The sequence below is a fragment of the Ornithorhynchus anatinus genome, chromosome 1 (assembly GCF_004115215.2).
Source record: "Ornithorhynchus anatinus isolate Pmale09 chromosome 1, mOrnAna1.pri.v4, whole genome shotgun sequence".
Taxonomy (NCBI): Eukaryota; Metazoa; Chordata; class Mammalia; order Monotremata; family Ornithorhynchidae; genus Ornithorhynchus; species Ornithorhynchus anatinus.
Genome location: NC_041728.1, coordinates 135270741 through 135291085, shown reverse-complemented (window position 1 = coordinate 135291085; position 20345 = coordinate 135270741). Strand labels below are relative to the sequence as shown.

At 50.4% G+C, this 20345-nt stretch overlaps 1 protein-coding gene across 1 annotated transcript in view; it reads right to left on the bottom strand.

Moving 5' to 3' along the window:
* Window positions 1-20345, bottom strand: part of DNAJB11 (DnaJ heat shock protein family (Hsp40) member B11) — a 45875-nt gene that overhangs the window by 7208 nt on the left and 18322 nt on the right. Inside the window, exons 2-5 of the mRNA XM_029072596.1 lie at window positions 18542-18698; window positions 4089-4186; window positions 2030-2162; window positions 208-350 (exon numbers count right to left, since the gene is read on the bottom strand). Of these exons, the coding sequence (XP_028928429.1) occupies window positions 208-350; window positions 2030-2162; window positions 4089-4186; window positions 18542-18698 (531 nt within the window). The remainder of the gene's footprint in view (window positions 1-207; window positions 351-2029; window positions 2163-4088; window positions 4187-18541; window positions 18699-20345) is intronic.

The window sequence follows — 20345 nt, the reverse complement described above, 5'->3', positions numbered from 1 at the left end:
TTATTATTTACATCAATGTCTGTCTCCCCCTCTAGATTGTAAGCTCATCGTGGGCAGGGACTGCGTCTGTTATGTTGTTATACGGTCCTCTCCCAACCGCTTAGTACAGTGCTCTGCACACGGTAAGCGCTCAATAAATACGACCGAGGGAGCGGCCGACTGATTCTGCTCCCGAGGGCTGGCCGGGGGGCTGAGGCGGGCACTCACTTGACATTGGGGCACTCGTCACAGACCACTTCTTGGGTCATCTGGAAGCGGCCGGGTCCTAGCTGGGTGGTCCTCATCTCCTGCCGGCAGTTACATTTCCGTTTCCCGGGGGCCTGCCTTGCCACTGGTTTGTTTCGAACCACCTAGAAGACACACATCACCAACCCGGTTAGCCACGCGGGTTCCAGCCTTGGACCAAGATTCTTCTTCCTCCACGCTCGCCTGTCGGTTGCTTTGGCTCCGAGCCGAATTCATGCAGGGCCGATCAATCGATCGGATTTATTGAGCGCTTACCGTGTGGAGAGCACTATACTAAGCGATTGGGAGAGTACAAGAGAAGAACAGAAAGACGCGTTCCCTGCCTAGCCCCATCTCCCTGAGCTGTATTGCTTTTCCTCGCTCTATTTATCTCGGTTTAGGATGCCATTCCAGGATCCGTCCCCAAGCTGGGCACCTGGAAGAATGAATGTCCGAGGACTGGAGGAAGAAGAGAGGGTGGAGAAGGAGAGGAGCTTTGCTTTAAAGAGACGGAACTCCGTCACCCAGAAATTTAACGGAGTGGTTTTAAAAGACTTCCCAAACAGGGCGCAAGAGACGCATTTTCTAACTTTAGCTCGATTTTGCAAGTCTCGCGTGATTCAAATTCCCATGGTCAGTTTCTCATTTTATTGCTCCACTCACAAGATGTTGCGGGTGCACGATAAGTATTTAAACAATTACGACGGCAGCCTTTCAACCAACTAACCAACTCTCTCCCTGTCTTAGAAAAAGCAGCAGAGAAAATTCTACCTTAAAATCAGCTTGGCCTAGCGGAAAGAGCACGGGCCTGGGAGTCAGAGGACGTGAGTTCTAATCCCAGCTCTGCCACTTGTCTGCTGTGTGAACTTGGGCAAGCTACTTAAATTCTCTGCGCCTCAGTTCCCTCATCTGTAAGATGGGGAAGGCGAGCCCCATGTGGGACAGACACTGTGTCCAACCTGATCATTTTGTATCTACCCCCAACGCTTAATACAGTGCCTAACACACAGTAAATGCTTAAATGCCATAAAAAAAATCACCACTACCATATATCAAGGTACCTCTAAGACACATCACGGAAATGACAATGCATTTAAGAAATATGGGGACCGTGAAGATTTTTAAGCAATCATTTCAGAAGGTCAGTTAAAGGCTTAACCTGGGTAATGTTCCGAAGCTATCTAGCTCCACTGATAATCTGAAGAAAGTGCAACCGTGTTAAAGAACGTCTGGTCTAAAGGTCTGCAGCATGGTTCAGTGGAAAGAGCCAGGGCTTGGGAGTCAGAGGTCATGGGTTCAAATCCTGGGCTCTGCCACTTGTCAGCTAGGTGACCGTGGGCAAGTCACTTAACTTCTCTGCGCCTCAGTTACCTCATCTGTCAAATGGGGATTAACGGTGTGCCTCACGTGGGACAATCTGATTCCCCTGTATCTACCCCAGGGCTTAGAACAGTGCTCTGCACATAGTAAGCGCTTAACAAATATCAACAATATTATTATCCCACAGTTCTGATTCAGTTCAGGCACCAAAACACTCAGGATTAGATGCATTAATTTCCCTCTATACAGGCTTTCAATTCTCTCTAAATCCGATACCCTGGGCCCTTAGGGTCAGAAAGATATTCCTTGGTTTGGTGCACACATTAATAGGTCTGTTTCACAAAGCAGCCAGATTTCTCTATCGTCCAAACCCCTTTCCTGAAAAACCTAGAACTAGGGTCACATCTTAGGCTGGAAAAAGATTCAATATCCCCTCTTTGGTCAATTTCAAGGCTCAGGGGCGACAACTGTTTCTTCCACTCACTTCCACGAAATTTCCAGAATACACTTCCTCTAAGGTAACTTCTAGATCCACAATGATGTCACTTCCTCTTGGAATGTTTCGGTCCTGCTGGCGTGGGTTTCCTCCAAACATGAAGCCAAAGTCGCCGAAGAAGCTGCAGGAAAGAAGGCGACAAGAAATCTGAGTTCAGGGTTGTTCTCAAGCGCCTCACGCAATCTCTCAGGCAGTGTAAGAGTTTTCAGATCACGCACTGGCCAGGGAAAGCTATGCCCTTTCCTTCAAGTTAAACCTCCCACCCACACTCCGGATGAAAAGTTGTCCCACTGCACTGAAATCCGAGAAGCGGGATCCATGAAGATTCAACTGTCTCCGCCCGAACGCTGCTATGGGCTTCTGTGGGTCTCTGGGACTCCTTGCCGTTTTAATGCTCGCTGATATAGATAAGGTCACGTCAAACTAGGCAGCGTCAGTCTGTATCACATCCTGAATTGTCTTCACTCCCCCAACGAGTGACTCTGAACCCAGAATCTCCCCATTTCTTGACTGTGAGTCCGGTGTGGGCAGGGATTGTCTCTCTTTATCGCTGAATTGTACTTTCCAAGCGCTTCGTACAGTGCTCTGCATGTAATAATAATAATAATAATGCTGGTATTTGGTAAGCGCTTACTATGTGCAGAGCACTGTTCTAAGTGCTGGGGTAGGTACGGGGTAATCAGGTTGTCCCACATGGGGCTCATAGTCTTAATCCCCATTTTACAGATGAGGTAACTGAGGCACAGAGAAGTTAAGTGACTTGCCCACAGTCATGCAGCTGACAAGTGGCAGAGCCAGAGTTGGAACCCATGACCTCTGACTCCCAAGCCCGGGCTCTTTCCACTGAGCCATGCTGCTTTTCTAAGTAAGTATGTAGTAAGTAGTTGTAAGTAAGTACGTAGTAAGTGCTCAATAACTACGATTGAATGAGATACAGCAAAAGGGCACGATAGGGGCCGGGGAAGCAGAAGGACCATTTTTCAGCCCTGAAAATAAAGAGTTGAGGGTAAGAGAGGTCCTCATTTTAGCTCCCCAAAACTCAAACGGTGGTGGTGGTGGTACGGGGCCTCTCCTCTTTCGCCCCCTCTTCAGGTATTGCCACTGTTCAGATTCAGCCCACAGCTCCCACACTTCGGATAGAAAAGAAGTAGGCTAACGCTAACAAGCTCGTGACAGAAAATCCCTTTTACAATTAAATGAACCTTTCCATTCATTCATTCATTCATTCAATAGTATTTATCGAGCGCTTACTATGTGCAGAGCACTGTACTAAGTGCTTGGAATGTACAATTCGGCAACAGATAGAGACAATCCCGCCCACTGATGGGCTTACAGTCTAATCGGGGGAGATAGACAAAAACAATAGCAATCAATAGAATCAAGGGGATGTACATCTCATTAACAAAATAAATAGGGTAATAAAAATATATACAAATGAACGGACGAGCACAGTGCTGAGGGGAGGGGAAGGGAGAGGGGGAGCAGCAGAGGGAAGGGGGGGAAAAGGGGGCTTAGCTGAGGGGAGGTGAAGGGGGGGCAGAGAGGCAGCAGAGGGAAAAGGGGAAGCGCAGCTTGGGAAGGCCTCTTGGAGGAGGTGAGCTCTCAGTAGGACTGTGAAGAGGGGAAGAGGGAGGTAGGGCTTTGGCAGAGGTGGTGGGGGGGGGTTTCAGGACCGCGGGAGGACGTGGCCCGGGGGTCGACGGCGGGATAGGCGAGAACGGGGGACGGTGAGGAGGTGGGCGGCGGAGGAGCGGAGCATGAGGGGTGGGCGGTGGAAAGTGAGAAGGGAGGAGAGGTAGGAGGGGGCCAGGGGATGGAGAGCCTCGAAGCCCAGAGTGAGAAGTTTTTGTTTCATGTGGAGGTCGACAGGCAACCCACTGGAGGTTTTTAAGAAGGGGAGTGACAGGCCCCGAGCGTTTCTGTGGGAAGATTAGCCGGGCAGCGGAATGAAGAATAGACTGGAGCAGGGAGAGACGGGAGGAAGGGAGATCGGAGAGAAGGCTTTCCAGTGAGGACAGCATTTGCAAGCATGAAAATTCCTCCTTACTGTGAGAAAATGTCTCCATGGGAGCCTTGGTGACCGTCTTTCAATCCCTCCTCGCCATAGTCATCGTACTGTTTTCGCTTCTCTTCATCCGACAGCACCTGTAGGAAAAGGAGACAGGGAAACAGATGAGGACAGGCTAGCCCACCTAAGTTTGAACCAACCGGCTTCGATCCAACAGTGATTTCAAGTGACTTAAAGTGGACTGTTATCAAAACTTAATAAGTGGGTATTTATTAAGTGCTTGCTATGCACCAAGCTGGGGCAGATACATGATAATCTAGTATCAAGTACTATCCATCAGTGGTATTCATAGAGAGCTTACTGTGTGCACAACATTCAGAGTCTCTAAGATTATAAGCTCATTGTGGTCAGGGAACATGTCAATCAGTGGTATTCACTGAGTGCTGACCGCGTGCAGAACATTCAGCACAGTACTGTACAACCGAATTGGAAGACACGATCCCTGTCCTCAAAGAGCTTACAATCTACGAAACTCTTTGAAATTTGGGCAAAAATCCACCACACGGGAAACTCCTCTTTCCCAATTTTAGAAACCAATAAAAATTGCAATTGCGGGATTTAAAAGAAATCCAACTTCCACTTCAAAATAGGTGTTTGGTATTTAGTGTTTACTTTTCAGACTTGGGCAATGCCTTCAGTCTTTGTGTCCTTGTAGATCCTTCCCCTTTCCAGTATCTCCCTCTCTAATGTTGGTATTTCTTAAGCGCTTACTATGTGCCGAGCACTGTTCTAAGCGCTGGGGTAGACACAGGGGAATCAGGTTGTCCCACGTGGGGCTCACAGTCTTCATCCCCATTTTACAGATGAGGTAACTGAGGCACAGAGAAGTTAAGTGACTCGCCCAGAGTCACACAGCTGACAAGTGGCAGAGCTGGGATTTGAACTCATGACCTCTGACTCCAAAGCCTGTGCTCTTTCCACTGAGCCACGCTGCTTCTAAAGAGATAGGAGAAGCAGCATGGCTTAGCGGAAAGACCCCGGGCTTGGGAATCAGAGGTCATGGGTTCTAATCCAGATCCGCCGCTTATCAGCTGTGTGACTTTGGGCAAGTCACTTACTTCTATGTGACTCAGCTACCTCATCTATAAAATGTGGATTAAAACTGTGAGCCCCACGTGGGACAACCTCATCGCCTTGTATCTACCTCGGCACTTAGAACAGTGCTTGGCACATAATAAGCACTTAACAAATACCATAATAATAATTATTATTATATGGTGTCTTTGACAGACTACTGGGCTTTTTTCTATTGAATTTCACCCCTCTGCCCTATGTGGTGTATGTCTCTCATTTCACAGGGTTTTAACTCCCCCCGCCTCTAGACCGTGAGCCCGTTGTGGGCGGGGATTGTCTCTATCGCTGTACTGAACTTTCCAAGCGCTTGGTAGAGTGTTCTGCACACAGTAAGCGTTCAATAAGTACGACTGAAGGAATGCACCTTCAGAGTCTCTAGGACTGTAAGTTCGGTGTGGTCAGGGAACACGTCCCCAACACTGCTGTACTGTACTCTTCCAAGAGCTCAGTACAGTGCTGATTGATATTTGGTAGACACATTCCTAGTCCACAGGGAGGCATTCTGTGCCCACAGGGAGATGAGGAGATAGACTTCAAATTACAGATAATGTTGGTATTTGTTAAGCGCTTACTATGCGCAGAGCACTGTTCTAAGCACTGGGGTAGATACAGGGTGATCAGATTGTCCCACGTGAGGCTCACAGTTTTATTCCCCATTTTACAGATGAGGGAACTGAGGCCCAGAGAAGTTAAGTGACTTGCCCACAGTCACACAGCTGACAAGTGGCGGAGCCGGGATTCGAACCCCTGACCTCTGACTTCCAAACCCGGGCTCTTCCCACTGAGTGGGAAGAGCCACGCGTGGGGCAAATATCAAGTGCTTCAAGGGTACTGATCCAAGTCTACAGGCGACAGAGGAGGGGCGGGGAGTAGGGAAAATGGAGGGCTGAGTCGGGGAAGGCATCTTGGAGGAGGTGTGATTTTATTAAGGCTCTGAAGTTGGGAGAGCTGACGGGCAAACAGGGCAATAATCACAGCAGGAGGAAGGGATTCAACCAGGCTGTTTTCCTCCTTGCTTTTCAAGGATGGACTCTTTCAGAGTCCTGTCGGGACTTCAACCGAGACCGGAACAATATCCAACTCAGGGGAGCCCCAGTGGAGAACTATTTATGGGTCTGAGCCTCTGAAAAGTGGATCGGACTTAGGCCGGTGGAAGGAGTGGGGGTCAGTCGCTGCTAGGAACCACAGTGGCTTACCAAGTTGCATTATATTCATTCAATCGAATTTATTGAGCGCTCACTCTGTGCAGAGCACTGTACTTAGCTCTTGGGAAGTACAATTTGGCAACAAACGTGCTTTGTACTCTTCCAGTCATTCGGCAACAGAGACAATCCCCACCCAACAACGGGCTCACGGTTTAGAAGGGGGGAGACAGACAACAAAACAAGTAGACAGGCATCAATAGCAGTAATATAAATAGAACGATAGATATACATCATTAATATAAATAAATAGCATTATAAATATGTACAAATGTACACAAGTGCTGGGGGACAGGAAGGGGGTAGAGCAGAGGAAAAGGGGAGCTCAGTCTGGGAAGGCCTCCTGGAGGAGGTGAGATTTCAGTAGGGCTTGGGCGGGGGGGAGTGTGTTAGTTTGGCGGTTGAGCGGAGGGAGGGCGTAACTGTCCTTTTTAATCAAAGAAGATAACACCGATGACGAAGTTGGGCTAATGAGTGGGTGTGTGGCCGAAACGGCCAACGTGGGACCCAAGGTCCGGGCCACCATGGGCTCAGAGGAAGGTCGTCACGTTTGACGCATGTGGCGTCTGCCACCGTTTCTTCTCTTTTGCTTCCTCGTCTCTTGGCACAAGTTATAGACTTCCATGTCCATCCAGGGGACCCTGACGGTCCTACTACCAATGAACAGCCCCTTGAAACATGATCTTCCCTACCTGACTCCCAGAAGCCAGGCCCCAATTTAAAAAAGGAGCGCCGGGTCAGTGCCCCAGGCTCGGTGGACCAGTCTGTTCTCATACATTTGGCCGGTGCACGGTTCTTCCTCAGGGACGTGGAATTTAAGGGGTCCACGGCCTTGATGTGTGAGAATTCTGAGTTGCACTCAGGGACTGTCTTGTACATTCCCCAGATGTCTTGAGACATTTACAAGTACATGGAGGAACAGACAGGTAGAGAGAATATGTATGTGTGTGAAAGACATAGAGAGAAAAGAAGGAGATTGCCCTAGGAGTCAGAGGATCTGGGTTCTAAATGCGGCTCTGCCAACTGCTTGCAGAAGTGACCTTGGGCAAGTCATTTAACTTCTCTGTTTCTCAGTTTCCTCCACTGTAAAATGGGGTTTCAATCCTCAAACTGTGAAGTCCCTACGGGACAGGGACTGCGTACAACCTGGTAAAAATTGTTCTACTCCAACGTTTAAACACTGCATGACACAAAGTAAGCACTTAAATTCCATAAAATCTGTGTATGTACATATGTGTCTGGGTGTGCACACATATATTTTGCAGGTATACTATATATATATTTTTTAAAAAGACACCTCAACTGGTTCAATGCTTATCAAAGCAACCTAATCCCTTGGCCACCATAAAAACCTAATTACTAAGGAATCCAAGCACTTTAAGGAAAGGTTCAAGAAAGGAGCTTTATTTAGCCAAGAGGAGAGTAGACAAAGGGGAATTTAACGGCTTAAATTCAACAATGAAAGAATACTTCATGGGTAATAATGAAGATTAAATCACAGGTAAAACAATTTAGAGTGGACCTCGGTAATAATGTTGGTATTTGTTAAGCGCTTACTATGTGCCGAGCACTGTTCTAAGCGCTGGGGTAGACATAGGGGAATCAGGTTGTCCCACGTGGGGCTCACAGTCTTAATCCCCATTTTACAGATGAGGGAACTGAGGCACAGAGAAGTTAAGTGACTTTCCCACAGTCACACAGCCGACAAGTGGCAGAGCTGGGATTCGAACTCATGAGCCCTGACTCCAAAGCCCGTGCTCTTTCCACTGAGCCACGCTGCTAGTTATGAGAGCTCCTCTGAAAGTTCTTAGGAACAGGTTCTTAGAGAAGCAGCACAGTCTCATGGATAGAACACGGGCCTGGGAGCCAGAAGGACCTGGGTTTTAATCCCAGCTCCATTTGTCTTCTGTGTGACTTTGGGTGAGTCACTTCACTTCTTGGTGTAGTGAGAAGGAGCATGGGTCTGGGAGTCAAAAAGCCATGGGTTCATATCCCGCCTCCGCCACTTGTCTGCTGTGTGACCCTGGGCAATTCATTTCACTTCTCTGGGCCTCAGCCACCTCATCTGCAAAATGGGGATTGAAACTGTGGTCCCCATGTGGGACGGGGACTCTGTCCAACCCAATCTGCTTGTATCCACCCCTGCGTTTAGTACGGTGCCCGATTTTGTTAATGAGATGTACATCACCTTGATTCTATTTATTGCTATTGTTTTAATGAGATGTTCATCCCCTTGATTCTATTTATTGCTATTGTTTTTGTCTGTCCGTCTGCCCCGATTAGACTGTAAGCCCGTCGATGGGCAGGGACTGTATCTGTTGCCGATTTGTACATTCCAAGTGCTTAGTACAGTGCTCTGCACATAGTAAGCACTCAATAAATACTATTGAATGAATGAAAATCATAATAACAATTATTATCTCTGCCTCAGTTCCATTGTCTGTAAAATGGGGATTAAGACAGTGAGCCCTAAGTGGGACAAGAACCGTGTCCAACCTGATGAGCTTGTACCTAGCCTACCACTTAGTACAGTGCCTGGCACATAGTAAGGGCTTAAATACCTTTTTTTTTTTTTTAAAAAAAAAAAGGTAAGCAACCACCTATCTGGGATGGTTTCAGGACAACCTTCCCTGGAGATAAGCCTGGATGCCCTCTTGACCTCCCTCTCTCAGCATTAGGATTCTGTCCTGAAAAACTTGGTCCACAAGTAATGACATATTTCTATTTACCACTTTGGCATCTGCATAACTATAATAATAATTATTAGTAGTAACAGTATTTATTGAGCAAATTTACTGGGTGCAGAGCACTGTACTAAGTGGTGAACTAAGGAATTATTATAATTGTGGAATTTAAGTACTTACTATGTGCCACAAGTAGAGAAGTGGGCAGATATCACACAGTCCCTAGCCCACATGAGGCTCACGGTATGAGGAGGGAGAACCGATATAGAAACTGAGGCACAGAGAAGTTAAAAGACTCACCCAAGGTTACACAACAGGTAAGTGGTGAAGCAGGGATTAGAACCCATGTCACCAGACTCACAGGTCCATGGTCAATTATCAAAAGACCAGCGGCATCAAAACCACAACCTCGTTTTGCTCAAAAATGTTAGCTTAAATAAAATCTGCTTCTCTGGAACACCGAACACGCGGCAATTAGAAGAATGTCGCATTCTTCTAAACTGTTTTATTCTTAGCATCGCAGATTTCTGGGGTTTATTTCATCCCATCCTTTTAATTTGACATTGCTTGTCTCTAGAGCAATTAAAACTACATTTAGGTTTACCCTGTGGGAAACGATCTTGTCACCCAAGTGGTTTTAACCAGAATAGTTCTACCACAGCAGATCCCTCTCCACCCCGCCTTTTTTTAGTAAACTGCCCGGGTCCTGTAGTCTTTTCTCCTTTGGTCTAAATGCACAGAACTACCAATCCACTTTCCCTTTCCAGAGGAGGAGTTTTTTAAAATCGTGCATGACGTTTCCCATCACTCTTTTTCTGCCATATACAATCCAGCTGATCATTTTAAATTCTGAAACTAAGTTGTTTGTTTAGGTAGATTAATCGCTTCCTCCTCCCCTGAGAAATAGGGAGGAAAAATGAAAATAGAAAAGGGTGCAGTGGCAAGGGCTTGCACTTTTCTAAACCTGTTTTTATGGGGACAGAAGAGAAAAAAGCATAACAAAGGAGACCAATTTTCAAGGATGGACTCCAAACTTGAGATAATTCCAAACTTGATCATTAGTGCTAAATGATCACCAATCGATTAACAATACGACGGGTTCCAAAATGTGTACTGTTAAATTCGAATTTCTCCTCTGGCTCTAAGTCTGATCAATCAGGCCTTTCCAGAATCAAATACTCAAATCCTTGTCATGCCTCTCGCTTATACCTTTCTGAAAAACTCGGCCAACTTGAGAGGAGTCCTTATATCTGTCACCTTGTCTCATCCATCAGGAATACTAAGCTGTGATAATTAGCCCAGTGGAAAAACGCTTGACAAATGAGTGAAGTCTGGAGTGCTAGTCTGGGTTAGAAGTCGGGATCCAGTCCCAGCGGGCACGGCCCGATTTTGGTGGAGCCCGCGCTCAGCCCGAGCTGTGGTCGGCAGAACCCCGCCCCCCACTTCCTTCCAAAGAAGTGGTGCCATTCACACCCAGCTGTCCTCGAGTGGCCCCCTGGAAGTGAAGTGTCCTCACCTACCTCATTATCATCATCATCATGTGTTATTTGTTAAGCATTTACTCTGTGCCAGAATTAGAATCCTTGACCTTCTGACTCCCAGGCCGGTGCTCTATCCACACTGCTTCTGTAACTGTAACGATCCCCTTTGGTTCGGGGCCACCCATGGGCAGGCTGAAAGAGTTGAGGGGCAGATGGAGGAGGGGAGGGATAGAACAGGCCCCGTGTGGGTCTGAAATAGACTTCGGTCCATCTTTCTTTCAGTCTGGCCAAAGGTCCTCGCACACACCCAGGTTTGACCACGCCGTTCTCCACAGGCCAGAGCGGAAGGATGGAGCTGAGGCTCCGGAGAGGAAAGGAGTAATGAATGAGCGCTACTGTATATCCTGATGGAGCAGCCCTCGCTACCCCTACCTTGAGCTGGACGGGTCTGAAGACTGACAGCGCAAAACCTTTGGAAAGTATTCCCGAGAAAAAGCCTTTCAGGGCACAAGCAGAGGGGTGGGAGAACTAAAGATGATTACGGTATTTAAGCGCTTACTGTGTCAAGCACAGTTCTAAGCGATGTGGTTCAATCAGGTTAATCAGGATGGACACAGGCCCTGTTCCACGCGGGGCTCACTCTCTAAGCACGAGGGAGAACAGCGATCACTGAACAGGCCGTTCATTCTCAGTTCCTTCGTGGGCTCCTCCTTTTCCTTCCTTCCCCTAATTGTAGGGGTCCCTCAGGGTTCTGTTCTTGGACCCCCTTCTATTCTCCATCTACAATCACTCCCTTGGAGAATTCATTCGTTCCCACGGCTTCAACTATCATCTCTATGCAGATGACACCCAAATCTATATCTCCTCCCCTGTTCTCTCCCCTTCCCGGCTGGCATCTCCTCCTGCCCTCAGGACATCTCTACTAGGATATCCTCCCGCCACCTCAAACTCAACATGTCCAAGACAGACCTCCTCATCTTCCCTCCCAAACCCTGTCCTCTCCCTGACTTTCCCGTCACTGTAGACGGCACCACCATCCTTCCCGTCTCACAAGCCCGCAACCTTGGTGTCATCCTTGACTCCGCTCTCTCATTCACTCTACGTATCCAATCCGTCACCAAATCCTGCCGGTCTCACCTTCACAACATCGCCAAGATCCGCCCTTTCCTCTCCATCCAAACTGCTTCCAAGTTAGTACAGTCTCTCATCTTATCCCGACTAGATTACTGCAGCAGCCTCCTTTCTGACTTCCCAAACTGCTGTTTCTCCCCACTTCTGCTGCCCGGATTATCCTTCTACAGAAACGTTCAGGGCACGTCACCCCGCCTCCTCAGAAATCTCCAGTGGTCGCTTCTCAACCTCTGTGTCAAACAAGAACTCCCCACTATTGGCTTCAAAGTTCTACATCACCTTGCCCCTTCTTACCTCACCTCGATTCTCTCCTTCTACATCCCAACCCACACACTCCGCTCCTCTGGTGCCGCTAACCTTCTCACTGTGCCTCCATCTCGCCGGTCTCGCTGCCGACCGCTGGCCCACGTCCTACCTTCGGCCTGGAACACCCTCCCTCCCCAAATCCGCTCGACATTCACTCTCCCCCCGCCTTCAAAGTCCTACTGAAGGCTCATCTCCTCCAAGAGGCCTTCACCAGACTAAGCCCCCTTTTCCTCATCTCCCCCTCCCTTCCGCATCACCTCGACTCACTCCCTTTGCCTCCCCGCCGCCCCACAGCACTTATGTATATATGTAGATAGCTATAATTCTCTTTATTTATACTGATGCCTGTTTACTTGTTTCGATGCCTGACTCCCCCAGTCTAGACCGTGAGCCCGTTGTGGGCAAGGATTGTCTCTCTCTATTGCGGAATTGTACCTTCCAAGCGCTCAGTACGGCATCCTGCGCACAGTAAGCGCTCAATAAATACGATTGCATGAATGAACAGGGATCGAATCCCCATTCTGCGGATGAGGGGATTGAGGCACGGAGAAGTTAAGTGACTTACCCAAGGTAACTGCTATCCTGTGTCTCCCAACTAGCGCTTCCACATTGTCTTACCACCTAAGCACTTATACAACCCATAATCATATAAGTACCTATCTTAGTAATACCTCCAAGGGTCACCTATCCACGTCCACATCAAACAGAAACTCCTTACTACTGGCTTTATGGCAGTCGATCAGCTCAAGTCCCCTCCGGCCTCACCTTGCTGATTTCCTACTAAAACACAACCCACAAACTTCGCTCTTCTAACGGCAGCCGGATCACTGTACCTCAATCTCGTCTACCTCGCCGCCGACCACTCTGTCTCCTGGAACTCCCTCCCTCTTCATATTCCTTCATTCAATCGTATTTATTGAGCACTTACTGTGTGCAGAACACTGTTCTAAGTGCTTGGAAAGTACCATTCGTCAAGAGGTAGAGACAATCCCTACCCAACAACGGGCTCACAGTCTAGAAGGGGGAGACAGAAAACAAAAGTAAACAGGCATCAGTAGCATTAATATAAATAGAATTATAGATATAAATACACATCATTAGTAAAATAAATGGAATAATAAATATGTACATATATACCCAAGTGCTGTGGGGAGGGGAAGGGGATAGAGCAGAGGGAGGGAGTTGGGGCGATGGGGAGGGGAGGAGGAGCAGAGGAAAAGGGGGGGGGGGGGTCAGTCTGGGAAGGCCTCCTGGAGGAGGTGAGCTCTCAGTAAGGCTTTGGAGGGGGGAAGTGAGCTAGTTTGGCAGATGTGAGGAAGGAAGGCATTCCAGGCCAGAGGTAGGACGTGGACCAGGGGTCTACGTGGGACAGACGAGAACGAGGCTCAGTGAGGAGGTGAGCGGCGGCAAAGGTGCGGAGCGTGCGGGCTGGGCTGGAGAAGGACAGAAGGGAGGTGAGGTAGGAGGGGGCAAGGCGATGGACAGCTTTGAAGCCAAGAGAGGAGTTTCTGCTTCATGCAGAGGTTGACAGGCAACGACTGGAGATTTTTGAGGAGGGGGATGACTTGCCTAGAACGTTTCTGTAGAAAGAAACACCGTCATATCTGACAGACCATAGCTCTCTCCATCTTCATAATCTTATTCAACTCACATCTCCTCCAAGAGGTCTTTCCCGACTAAGCTTATCTCTCCTACTCCCTCTCCTCTGTATTTGAATCTGTGCCCGTTGAGCACTTGATATTCATAATAATAAAGGCATTGGTTAAGCATTTACTATGTGCCAGGTACCGTATTTAGCCCCGGGGTGGATACAAGCAAATCGGGCTGGACACGGTCCCTGTCCCACGTGGGGCTCGCAGTCTCGATCCCCATTTTACAGATGAGGTCACTGAGGCCCAGGGAAGTGAAGTGACTTGCCCAAGGTCACAGCAGACAAGTGGCAGAGTCGTGATTAGAACCCATGACCCCTGACTCCCAGGCCCGTGCTCGATCAGCTTCGCCATGCTGCCTCCCTTGTTGCTCAGCCCACTAGGCCCCCTGTTCCTCCCCCTGCCCCATCTCTCACCCCCAATGATCTGGCCACCTACTTCATCACAAAAATCAACACGATCGGGTCTGAGCTCCCCAAAGTCACCCCTCCGCCTCTCCCCTCGCCCCCACCGACCCTCTCCCCTACTTTCCCATCCTTCCCCTCAGTATCCTCGGAGGAGATCTCCTCCCTCCTCGCAAGTGCCACCCCCGCCACCTGAGCCTCGGACCCCGTTCCCGCTCACCTTATTAAAAACATCGCCCCTGCCCTCCTCCCTTCCTTAATTTCTATCTTCAACCGCTCAATCTCCAACGGCTCCTTCCCCTCTGCCTTCAAACATGCCCACGTCTCCCCCATCCTAAAAAAACCCGCTCTCGACCCCACTTCCCCCTCCAGTTATCGCCCCGTCTCCCTACTACCCTTCCTTTCCAAGCTCCTACAACGAGTCGTCTACACTCGCCGCTTAGAATTCCTTAACTCCCATTCTCTCCCGGACCCCCTCCGATCTGGCTTCCGTCCCCTCCGCTCTACCGAGACTGCTCTCTCTAAGGTCACCCGTGACCTCCTTCTTGTCAGATCCAATGGCTCCTACCCCATTCTAATCCTCCTCGACCTCTTTGCTGCCTTCGACACCGACGACCATCCCCTCCTCCTCCACACCTTATCTCACCTCGGCTTCACGGACTCCGTCCTCTCCCGGTTCTCCTCTCACCTCTCCGGCCGGTCGTTCTCGGTCTCCTTCGCGGGCGCCTCCTCCCCCTCCCATCCTCTGACCGTCGGGGTTCCTCGAGGGTCAGTTCTCGGCCCTCTTCTGTTCTCCATCTACACTCACTCCCTCGGCGAACTCATCCGCTCTCACGGCTTCGACTACCGTCTCTACGCAGACGACACGCAGATCTACATCTCCGCCCCCGTCCTCTCCCCCTCCCTTCGGGCTCGCATCTCCTCCCGCCTCCGGGACGCCTCCACCTGGATGTCGGCCCGCCACCTAAAACTCAACGTGAGCGAGACTGAGCTCCTCATCTTCCCTCCCGAGCCCGGTCCTCTCCCAGACTTTCCTATCACCGTGGACGGCCCGACCGTCCTTCCCGTCTCTCGGGCCCGCGATCTCGGTGTCATCCTTGACTCGTCTCTCTCGTTCACCCCACGCATCCTCTCCGTTACTGAGACCTGCCGGTCTCACCTTTACAATATCGCCAAGATCCACCCAAACGGCTACCTTACTGCTACGGGCTCTCGTTATATCCCGGCTAGACTACCGTGGCAGCCTTCTCTCTGATCTCCCTTCTTCCTCTCTCGCCCCGCTGCGGTCTATTCTTCACTCCGCCGCCTGGCTCATCTTCCCGCAGAAACGGTCTGGGCCTGGCACTCCCCTTCTTAAACACCTCCAGGGGTTGCCCTATCGACCTCCGCTCCGAACAGAAACTCCTCACTCGAGGCTTCGAAGCTCTACATCACCTCACCCCTTCCTACCTCTCCTCCCTTCTCTCTTTCTACCGCCCACCCCGCATGCTCCGCTCCTCCGCCGCCCACCTCCTCACGGTCCCCCGGTCTCGCCCGCCCCGCCGTCGACCCCCGGGCCGCGTCCTCCCGCGGTCCCGGAACGCCCTCCCTCCTCACCTCCGCCAAACTGATTCTCTTCCCCTCTTCGAAACCCTACTTAAAACTCACCTCCTCCGAGAGGCCTTCCCACACTGAGCTCCCCTTCTCCCCCTACTCCCTCTACCGCCCCCCCTTCACCTCTTCGCAGCTAAACCCTCTTTTCCCCCCATTTCCTTCTGCTCCTCCCCCCCCCTTCCCCTCATCTCAGCACTGTACTCGTCCGCTCGACTGTATATATTTTCATCACCCTATTTATTTTGTTAATGAGATGTACATCGCCTCGATTCTATTCAGTCGCCATCGTTTTTACGAGATGTTCTTCCCCTCGACTCTATTTATCGCCATCGTTCTCGTCCGTCCGTCTCCCCCGATCAGACCGTGAGCCCGTCAGACGGCAGGGACCGTCTCTATCTCTTGCCGACTTGTTCGTTCCAAGCGCTTAGTACAGTGCTCTGCACATAGTAAGCGCTCAATAAATACTATTGAATGAATGAGTGAATCCTCACCAGCACTTACAAATATAACCTTAATTCGTTTTACTGTCTCTCCCCCGCTAGACTTTAAGCTCGTTGTGGGCGGGGTGCTCGTAGGCACTTAGTACAGTGCTCTGCACACAGTAACCTGTTCGACAAATACCGGTGATAGACTGAGAAGCCCTCACTGCCCGACCTAAGTATCTGGGATTAATTAAATAATGACCAGTATACGTCGTACGTTCTTTCTGCTCACTTTCTGGCTTCCTGAGAACACATCTTCATTCCAGCATTTTGCCACTGCCAGTTATTATATTTCCATTAAAAAACAAGCACTTTAATTCATTAACTCCCCCACCCCCAAGTCCACGTGCTAATCAAAATGCCATCATTAATCCTGACTCGGCAAGAGGAATGTGGACACGAAATCTATTTCGGGATCTGACTCCTGGCCTGTGCCCATCGGATCCCTAGAAGGCTGAATAGAATAAGTACCGTATCATAATCTACTAGAGGGAGAACTCCAATCACTAAACGGAGCTTCCCAGGCTGGGTTCCTTACGGAAGAGCCTTCTTTCCGCAGTTGCTGGGAGACGGGTTCAGTTGGACATTCATCTCGATTACTATAATCAACGGCTTTTGATTTATCTAATCCCGAGGGGATCGCACAACAGAAGGCCGCTTATCCTGTTCCCGGCCCACCCGGGGATAGCTTGCCGGGGAGGCAGAACGGCCAGGTCGCAGCAGCAACGTGGAAAGCGCCTGGGCCTGGGAGTTGGTAGATATTTTCCCTGCCCACAGCAAGCTTACAGTCTAGAGGATGTTCAAATGCAATAATGATGCCAGTGATGATAATATCACTAATTAAAAAGTCCGGACCAGGAGCTCATGACCCTCTGCAAGGAATGAGGAAGAGGCTGGCTCCACACAGCATGACTGGAAGCCCGTCAAAGGGCAGGGACTGTCTATCTGTTACCAACTTGTACATTCCAAGCGCTTAGTACAGTGCTCTGCACATAGTAAGCGCTCAATAAATACTATTGAATGAATAGCATGAACTAATAATATTAATAATAATTGTGGTATCTGCTAAACCCTTACTATATGTACCAGAAACACTAGGGCAGATACAAGACACTCAGGTGGGAGAGGGTCCCTGTCCCAAATGGGGCTTCCCGTCTCGATCCCCATTTTACAGATAAGGTACCTAAGGCACCGAGAAGTAAAGTGACTTGCTCAAGGTCACACGGCACACAAGTGGAGGAGTCAGGATTAGAACCCAGATCCTTCCGACTGCTTCTCGAGTCCTCCCCTCGGCCACGGGGCAGAAGGCAGACCAGCCTCGACGGCCCCTCCAGTTCAGCGGGCATCAGCATTCCCCGCATCTCGCTCTCTCTGCCCCTAGGGTCATTTGGCCCAGCCGTTTCCAGGGCGGTGCCATGCCTTAGAAGCAGCGTGGCTCAGTGGAACGAGCCCGGGCCTGGGAGTCAGAGGTCACGGGTTCGAATCCCAGCTCTGCCACTTGTCAGCTGTGTGACTGTGGGCGAGTCACTTCACTTCTCTGGGCCTCAGTTCCCTCATCTGGAAAATGGGGATTAAGACTGTGAGCCTCACGTGGGACAACCTGATTAGCCAGTGCTCTGCACCTAGTAAGCGCCTAACAAATACCCCTCCTCTCCTCCTGCGTTTCCGATCTCTCAGAATCCCACCACCCTCCCTGTCCCAGAATTCATCCTCGACGGCAGCCTCAACTTCGCCTCCGGCTGTCACATTCCATCAGTTGTTAAATCCCGCTGGTTCATCCTCCACCGCATTTCCCAGATCCACCCCTTCCTCTCCACCGGAAAAGCCACCGCCCTGGACGTGTGATCGATCAATCAATCGATCAATGGTATTTTTCAAGCATTTTTGTGCAGGGCACTGATTGGGAGAGTACAAGGTGCTCGTAGAAATGCACCCTGCCACGACGAGTTTACAGTCTGGAGGGAAGAGACAGACATTAATAAAAATAAATTATGGATGATAATAATAATAATCGTGGTATTTGTTAAGCCTTTCCTGTGTGCTAGGCACTGTAACGATAATAATACTAATGTTGGTATTCGTTACGCGCTTACTAGGTGCCGAGCACTGTTCTAAGCGCTGGGGGAGATACGGGGTAATCAGGTTGTCCCACGTGGGGCTCACACACTTTTAATCCCCATTTTACAGATGAGGGAACTGAGGCCCAGAGAAGTTAAGTGACTTGCCCACAGTCACACAGCTGACAAGCGGCAGAGCCGGGAGTCTAGATCTCACCAGTGACACCGCCCCGCGGTTGGGCGGGGACTGTCTCTATCCGTCGCCGCACTGTCCACTCCAAGCGCTTAGTACAGTGCTCTGCACATAGTAAGCGCTCAATAAATACTACTGAATGAATGAATAGCGTCACATCCTTCCTCCCCACTGACCTCGTAGGCGGCACCCAGATCTTGGAACTTCTCCTGCGCCCGTGGATCATCGGGGTTCCGGTCGGGATGGAGCTGGAGGGCCAGTTTCCTATAGGCCTTTTTAATGTCCTTTACGGAGGCGCTGCGGGGCACCCCCAGGATCTTATAGAAATCCCGCCTGGAAAAAAAAAGACAAAAATCACATCATCCGATTACTGCTTTGCCCTGATGAAAATTCCACCCGGGGCAGGTCGTCGGCCCGAAAGCCCCCGCCTTTTAATGGCGTTGGTATTTGTTAAGCGCTTCCTGTGTGCCGAGCACTGTTCTGAGCGCCGGGGGAGATACGGGGTCATCGGGTCGTCCCACGTGGGGCTCACGGTGAATCCCCATTTTACAGATGGGGTAACTGAGGCCCAGAGAAGTGAAGTGACTCGCCCACAGTCACACGGCTGTCGAGTGGCCGAGCCGGGAGTCGAACCCATGACCTCTGGCTCCGAAGCCCAGGTTCTTTCCACTGAGCCACGCTGCTACGGTGCTCTGCACACGGTAAGCCCTCGATAAATACGACCGAATGAATGACTGAATGACTGAATGAATGAATACCACTGCGCCAGGCACGACGACTCGTATTAGAGACCGGGCTTGCCCACAAGAAGCTCACGGTCTAGAGAGGGAAGAGAGTTAATACGAAAAACAATAAGTGGCAGGGTCGGCTCACTTTGGACAGGGAACGTCTGCCCACTCTGGGGGCCTGAATTCTCCCAATCGCTCAGTACGGTGCCCTGCAGATGCTCAAAAATGACCATCGATTGATCTGTTGAGCACTTACTAAGTGCCGAGCGCTGGGGTAATAATAATAACGATGACATCTGTTGAGCGCTTACTATGTGCCGAGCGCTGGCCTAAGCGCTGAGCACTGGGTAGAGACAAGATAACGCGGGGTTCGCATTCAAAGCGGGAGGGAGAACGGGTGTTCAGGCCCAGACCGACCCGTAACGACACATCGAAGGAAGTTCTGCCAGTCCCAACTCCTCCAAGAGACGGGCCCGGGAGTCAGGAGGTCATGGGTTCCGATCCCGGCTCCGCCCCCGTCTGCCGTGTGGCTCTGGGCAAGCCGCTTCACTTCTCTGCGCCTCAGTGACCTCATCTGTAAAACGGGGATCGAGGCTGCGAGCCGCACGTGGGACGGGGACTGGGTCCAGCCTGACTTGCCCGTGTCCACCCCCAGCGCTTAGTGCAGTGTCCGACACACAGTGAGCGCTTAACGAATAGCACGATTATCAAACATTGTGTAAACAGCTTGTAGAGGACTTTGGAAAGGAAAGGTAAAATGGAGTTTGGGCGATAACCGGAGAGTGCCGTGGGAGTCAAGGGAAACCGGCGACCGTCTCGCTTGACCCCACGGGGTCCCTCGGAGCTCAGTTTCGGGGTCCCCTTCTATTCTCCATTTACACCCACTCCCTTGGAGAACTCATCTCCTCCCACATCTTCAACTACCATCTCCACACTGACGACTCCCAAATCCATCCCTCTCCTTCTCCGCGGCCTCCCGTTTCCTCCTGTCTCCGGGACACCTCTACCTGGATGTACTGCCGACACTTCAAATGTCCCCCCCCCCCCCAGACTTTTCCCGTCACTGGAAACGCCACCACCGCCCTCCCCATCTCACCGGCCTACAACCGAGGCACCATTCGCGATTCATCCCTCTCTTTCAAGCGGGGCTCAGTGGAAAGAGCCCGGGCTTGGGAGTCAGAGGTCATGGGTTCGAATGCCGGCTCGGCCGCTTGCCAGCTGTGTGACTGTGGGCAAGTCGCTTCACTTCACT